The sequence below is a fragment of the Zingiber officinale genome, chromosome 4A (genome assembly GCF_018446385.1).
Source record: "Zingiber officinale cultivar Zhangliang chromosome 4A, Zo_v1.1, whole genome shotgun sequence".
NCBI classification, from domain to species: Eukaryota; Viridiplantae; Streptophyta; class Magnoliopsida; order Zingiberales; family Zingiberaceae; genus Zingiber; species Zingiber officinale.
The window spans coordinates 152062115-152068946 of record NC_055992.1 but is presented as its reverse complement, the minus strand read 5'-3'; the positions used below and the strand labels follow the sequence as shown (position 1 = coordinate 152068946).

Genomic DNA, 6832 nt, shown 5'->3' with positions numbered 1-6832 from the left:
GCCCATAAATTGACATAGCTTGAATCGAACTTCAAAACTCCCAAAATTAAGGCAAAATTTTTGACAATTGACAGTTTGAAAAACTCAAACGAAGGATATGAAATCGAGCTAAAAATTCTTGAAAAATGAAGCAAATTGATTTGGCAAAAATCACCCACATAATGAAAAAAAATCAAAGGTGAAATCACTGGCATGCGAACTCACAAACTAGAGTTTATTTTTTTTACCATTTCTGGCTCAAATATATTCTGATTCAAATCATAAATTAATGCAATAGTACATGGGTTAGATTGGGTTAGAATCAAACATCCTTTTCGATAGTTTTTCAACGTCAATCAATCGTAAATTTTTAAATATAAAAAATGTATGAGATATAAAAATAAGAGGTGAAAGAAAAATGAATGAAATGTAATAATATGATCGCCTCCTCTCAACATAAACACATATATTTCATCCCCTCGATATAAAATTCCTAACTCCGTCCCTGACGGAGGCGCCTGATGGCAAAGGCGTAACCACCCTTACCACCCTTGGGTTTGACTATTTAATCAACCAACAATAAACAATTGTTTACCGTAGAATTCATTTTATAAGTTTTATAGGTAATAATTATGATAACTACATACATTACAATTATTATATCAAAGTTATAAAATAGGTCACCCTAACCAGGGGTGGCTCCGCCCCTACTAAGTAACTCAAAATTTGACTGAAGCTTTGTGTTACTATCACCAAGAGACTAACACAGCTCACCTTAACAATCTGAATCCAGCTTGTGATTGATTCCTCAATCCTTCCACAGAGCAAACACTGGAGGTTGATTGGAAGCCATCGTATCGGTAGGCTGCACGGTCACCGCCACATTGCAGTTCGCCACGGCCGCAGGGTAGAAGATTCCACTAGAACAATCCCCATACATGTTATGCCAAGAGACAGAGTGTCTAAAACTCTCCACCTCGGCACCTGAGGAATTAGGATTGTTCGACATATCGTCAGTCTTTGAATTCCATGGCACATCAAATACATCATCAGACGATGCCGGGGTGGTTTCTTTTGGTGATCTTTTGGCAAGCTCCCCGCTAAGTAGGTGTGAGCTTGAGCAAATGCGCTTCACGTCGTACCTAGTAATGTCGAAGTTTGTCACTGCATTCAGCCCTCGGAACTTGATGGCTGCAATGTCATAGGCTTCCGCAGCTTCCTCCTGTGTGCCTGTGCGACAGATCAAGAAATGGAACCGTGAACATTCGAAACATAGCATCAGATTGAACATCTATATAAAATTGAACTGAGAAGCGCAAAATTGTCGTTCTAAACTGATCGGCCAATTATCGTATCGGTCTACTGCGTTCGGGTGTGAGAAAGTAACTCACTGAAAGTGCCAAGGTACAAGTCCTTGTTGCCAGCCACTCTGCCAATTCTAGCTTGCCATCTCCCATGCTGGTGGTGCCTAAGAACATGGAGGAAAGAAGAGGTAAGAGACAAAGTAAAGCAAAGAGTTGAAATGCTCATTCAATTTGGTATCGATCGACCTCGTCACCCCTCGGTACGCAGATGCCCCTCTAGAGAACCCACTGCTCTTCCTGAATGTAAAAGAAGACGAGAAAAAGACACAATGAGTTCACCGATCTTGGGTTTCAGTATGTTTCCTAGTTCTTTAAACATTGCTGAACGAACCTACGCAAATTGGCTACAAACTCTTGTCTAGTCATGTTCTTCATCGCCTCCAGCTCCTTCTCGTAGGTCCTTAGCTGCAATAAGTAGCATCATCCTATGAATTTGATCAATAAGAGTACGAAAATTGAGGGGGTTTCAATTCCACTCACAGGGAAATTTGTATGAGTTGTTGATCCCCAGTACTTGAGTGCAGCCAAATCATATGCCCTTGCCGCCTTTTCTTCTTCATCGTAACCTCCTTCAATTCACAAACATTGATCGATCAGATAAAAGACTAAATCGACACCTGAACCGCTCAATTTAGGATCTTCCTTTACCTAAATAAACTGCCACCGGACAAGAAGAGAATCAGGAAATCCAATTGCCATGGAAGAACAATGAACTAAAAGGTCAGAAATCTCAATTTATCGAAAGAATTCTACAGCTGATGATCCATACTAGTAAAATTCTACCTTGCCTTCCTTTTCTTGTTTGGCCTTCCTTTCTACAGCTGTTGTCCCACAGGTGGGCTTCATATCGTCCGGTCCATCGATGCCTAAAACACACAAATTAATCTTTCGTGTTCATCTTTAATCGAGATTATGCTAACAAACCAAGTCTACTACATTTCAAAGATACCCACCTTGTCACTCCCCTATACTGCGAGGTTCTTTGCCCGAAAGTCTCAACGGACTTGCGAGGAACACGTTCGCGAATTGTCGATTTTCCATTCAGGCATTTGGGATCAGTGACAGGCTCAGAGGGGTAAGCTGAGGTTGGAACAATTTCATTGAAATCCATCTGCAAACCGCGGCTCATTGAAAGGGTTAGCGATTGGGACTCATTTTCCTTGGCCGGTGGCTTATTTTCCGGCACGGCATTGGCAGTGAAGCTTTGGTTAGCATCGGGTCCGAGGAATGCTGGCCAGAGGGCATTAGGATCACGGAAAGATTGATTAGGATGTCGATGGTGGTGGTCGAAAGATCCAATATAGTGATAAGGGGCTTCGACATTGTCCTTGGTCAGGACTCCCTCACCGAGGGCGAAGGAAGGAGGCATGTTAACATTGATTCCAGGACCGCCGGAACTGTGGGAACAATGCACATCATAAAAGTAAGGAATTGATTGGTGTTGCCGGCGGTGGCTCTCCTTGCCGGAGTTCTCAGAGTAACCACCCAAGAAATCCTCAAACTTCGGCCCTCGCGCAGCCAGGTTAAGCCCGGTGGAGGTGACCGCAATTGCATCGTATTTCCACTCTTCAATGTTTACAAGTAAGAAAGAAGAATTAAGCTTCAAAATATTTCATTGGGGGAATTGAGAAAGCATTTGCAAAAGTTAATCAGATGACAAAATCATCAGGTGAAAAATTGTTTTTTTTTTTGAAGAAAATTGCTTCGTGGATCAATATATCTCAAGAACTGCAATATAAATCCAAGGTCTAAAATCATGCAGCTCAACAAAAACTAACCTGAAGCTTGAGGCTGCCTCAAGGGTGCAGGCTCCATGAGGCAGACGGAGGCATCAGAGGTGAGAGGCATGAGAACAAGTGGATTGACGCCGCCGCCGCCGCTAACTCCTCTCTCTTCTCCACCTCCATCAGACTCTTCCTCCGGAACGCAGGAAGACAAGGAGAAGGCCAGCCAGCTGCTCATCTCCATCAAGCCCAAGAAAATTATGACCCAGCCGCAAATACTATCTATCTATCAATCTATCTATCTATCTGCGCATCTACTGTGACTCTACGTATGAAACCAAATCGGTGCTCAAATTCCAAAGCCCTTATTAGCTTTTTCCTGCCTGCTTTCAGAAACCAAGGCCGAGACGGTGGTGATCAGATAAAAGAGGAGCAGTGGCAGCAGCAGGGTAGTTTACAAATTAGTGTTCCCTTTATTTGCTTTGTTTATTGCACGCAAGTAGATGAAAGCTGTGGACGAAGGAAGGAGGGATTGGAATTGAATACGCAGTTGGTGTTTGCGTCCCGGATGACCTCTCGAGGAGAGGCAGCAGTGACCGGCAGAGAGACTGCCCTGCCCTGCCCAGTGACTTCCTCGGGGCTCGGTCCATGACTCCCATCATGGATACGTCTTGCACCAGGGGAGCTGCATGCGGCTGAAAACCATCTTACTGTTATTTTTTATTTTTTTAGGGGCAATAATTTGAATTAAAAACACGCTGAGTTACACTTGATCTTACATGTTCTTGGGAAAGAAAATGCTGTTAAAAAAAATTATATATATATATAAACTCATCCTTATTTTGAACATTTTCATATACAGGATAATTTTTTTTAATAATAGATTATAATGGAGTCTCGATCTCTATCCTGAATGCCCCCATAAAGAAAATGTTGATAAAAGAATATACTTTAAAGGAAAATAATGTTTTCCATTCCATGTAATCGATATGAATATTCATATTTTTTTTATAGTCGCCCCTTGATAAGGTTATCAGATGGGAATCTTTCGAAGAAAAGTGATGGTGCTTGCAATTGGAATCAAAGGGATATTTTTGTATTTCCGATAAAATATGATCGAATTGACCAACTCTAACCAGAATCAATTGCTCTAGTAGCCATTGCAGGAATCTCAATTATTATAGAATAGTTTTCGACAAATCTAAGATGTCATTTCGGATGGACAAGTTTAATTTACTTTGATAGTCCGTTGATCAGGATTAATCAGATTGCAAAAATTGAATATCAGGATTATCATAAAAAAAAAACTCTCTAATTGACACAAGTGATCCACTTGGCTGCTCAATTAGTTCGACCAATTTGCCAACCCAAATGATAGAATTGATCAAGATGATAAACATATGTCTGTGAAATCCACTTCCGAGATTAAAATTGTTAAACTGATCGGCTTGTCTAGTCTTACAAAATTGGCTAGACTATTCGAGTCGCTTGAACTAATTTGTCACTTGTCCAACCTAATTTGCTTGGATCCGTGGTAAGGACCTATTAGGATTGCCTTTGCCATGGAGTGGCTATGCTTCTTCTAGTCCTTCAATCGGTGTGTCATCGCTGCCACACTACTCTAGCCGATCCTTTCGGCGTTAGGCTTTTGGAGAGGGGATTGCCATCAAATATTTATAGTCGAAGAGTTCCAACTCTTTGTCTACACTAGGCCAATGGACTAAAAAAAAAAAACATGTTTATGTTTGAGAGTTTCTAGGTTCTACGCCATCGATTTGTCTCTTGTGTTGTTTCTATGTGACATTTGTTTGTCGTGAGCAAACCCATAGTTACATAGATGTTGTCCTCCCAAAGCGGCCACTCTATGATGTTGTTGTTGCTATGTCAATTTTTCTGTTGCAATCTTCGTTCTTTTGTTTCGATTTAGATTCATTTGATTGTCTCTGTTTTTTGGTTTGGAGGACGTAGACGGAGCCGAGTTGACGGCAGTCGACATATATAGAAAGAAAAATAAAACCCTTCCTCTCTACAGACTGAAACCTTGAACTAAGGGTAGTTTCCTTTTTTCCTTCTTTTGGTGGTGTCGTTATTTAGATTTTGAGGTAATAGTATATGATGCTTTAACGTTTCTTTTGGTTGCTACTTATTTGAGGCATGACATTTGGGATAAAAAAAGATGATTTATTTCATATGTCATCGTGGCTTTAAGATTTTCAATGTTTAAGTTTGGATTGTTAGTTCATCTCTTGTTTATTTTTATTAGGAAATCATTATATCTATTACAATATATAGTAGTTTTAAAAGAAAAGATTTAGAATTAGAAAAACAAAATATTTGATTTGCTAGAGTTGAAGAATTTAATTTTTCACAATTATCTTGGACTAAAGGCTTCAATTTATGCTAATAATAATGCTAACATTAGGGATAAATTTGAATGACATATTTGTAAAAACAAAAAGCCCATATCAATATTTAGGCTATGAATTTCCAAAATAAAAATTTGGAGTAAGTCAATTTAGATGATTCAATCCTTTATGGTTTAAGGAATTTGTTAATTGGTGGGAATATAGTATAAAAAAAGATGCTATGTATTCTTTGTATTATTATCTCTTCAAGACAACTAAGGGAAAACAAACAAGAGAGTAGGCTTTTGTTAGCGAATAATTCATAAATTGAAAAAGTAAAGATAGATTAAATAATTATGTTGGATAGTATTACAGTGAATATCATAAAGCTCGAATGAATTATGAAGCTTTGATGAATTAAAATGAGCACATTCAATCAATTTTATACAACCAATCAAAGCAAATACGGAATAATTATAGTATCTGTCTCAATGTTTTGATTGATTGTATTAGAGTTTTACTCTGTCAAGGAAATTTATTTTAAGGTCATGACAAAACTAAACATTCTCTTAATCCAGGTAACTTTTTTATTCAATTAAATTTTTAGGTGTTTATAATAAAAATATTAATGGTGTGATATTGAAAAATACTTCTAAATATTACAAGTTAACATCACCTGATATTCAAAAGAAGGAAATAGTGACTGTTTGTGCAACTGAAATTATTAATGTTGTTATCAGAGATATTGGTGATTCATTATTTTTTATTTTTAGTTAATGAATCTTATGATATGTCAACAAAAGAGCAAATGTTAGTTGTTTTGCATTATGTGGATAATAGTGAACATGTAAATGAGTGCTTTATCAAAATTAAACATGTTACTAGTACTATAATACTCTTACTTAAAGTTATCATTGATAAGATGTTCTCTAAATATAATTTAAGCATGTCCAAATTGAAAGGATAGGATTATGATGGAGCAAGTAATGCAAGTAATATGCAGGGTAAATTTAATGGTCTAAAAGTATTCATTTAAAGGAGAACCCATGTGTATTTTATATACATTATTTGCACATCAATTTCAATTAGCTTTTATAGATGTGACCAAGAAAAAAAATCTTTTAATATCTAATTCTTTCATATTATTGGTGATGTGGTAAATGTTATTGGATTATCCTGCAAACATTCTAATCTTCTTCAAGAGAAACATTCAAATTTTATTGTTAGAGGCATTGGAGAGTGATGAGATTTCAAGTGGGAACTTAATCAAGAAATTACCCTTCAAAGTGTTAGGGATACACATTGGGGGTCATATTACAATTCTTTGTTCAACTTGATTTCTATGTTCTATGCTATCAATGATGTGCTTGAAATGATTTCAGAAGATGAATACAATTTCTTGATAAAAAAAAACTGAGAC

General features: G+C 37.6%; 1 protein-coding gene across 1 annotated transcript; it reads right to left on the bottom strand.

Annotated features, from left to right (window-relative positions):
• Positions 1–462: 462 nt before the first annotated feature.
• Positions 463–3499, bottom strand: LOC121973800 (AP2-like ethylene-responsive transcription factor AIL1). The gene is made up of 9 exons (XM_042525151.1): positions 3122–3499; positions 2297–2909; positions 2127–2209; positions 1992–2000; positions 1824–1912; positions 1675–1748; positions 1530–1580; positions 1371–1447; positions 463–1209 (listed from the first exon to the last, which is right to left on the bottom strand). The coding sequence occupies exons 1-9, from the start codon at positions 3309–3311 to the stop codon at positions 788–790; spliced, it is 1608 nt and encodes a 535-aa protein (XP_042381085.1). The 5' UTR covers positions 3312–3499; the 3' UTR covers positions 463–787.
• Positions 3500–6832: the final 3333 nt, after the last annotated feature.

What these genes read in the sequence shown, in the direction of transcription:
- LOC121973800 (XM_042525151.1), bottom strand. Translation starts at nt 3,311, where the DNA reads ATGGAGATGAGCAGCTGGCTGGCCTTCTCCTTGTCTTCCTGCGTTCCG. An exon ending in GAGGCAGCCTCAAGCTTCAG is followed by an intron (nt 2,910 to 3,121) that starts GTTAGTTTTTGT and finishes TAAACATTGAAG; the next exon opens with AGTGGAAATACGATGCAATT. An exon ending in TTTGTAGCCAATTTGCGTAG is followed by an intron (nt 1,581 to 1,674) that starts GTTCGTTCAGCA and finishes TTTTACATTCAG; the next exon opens with GAAGAGCAGTGGGTTCTCTA.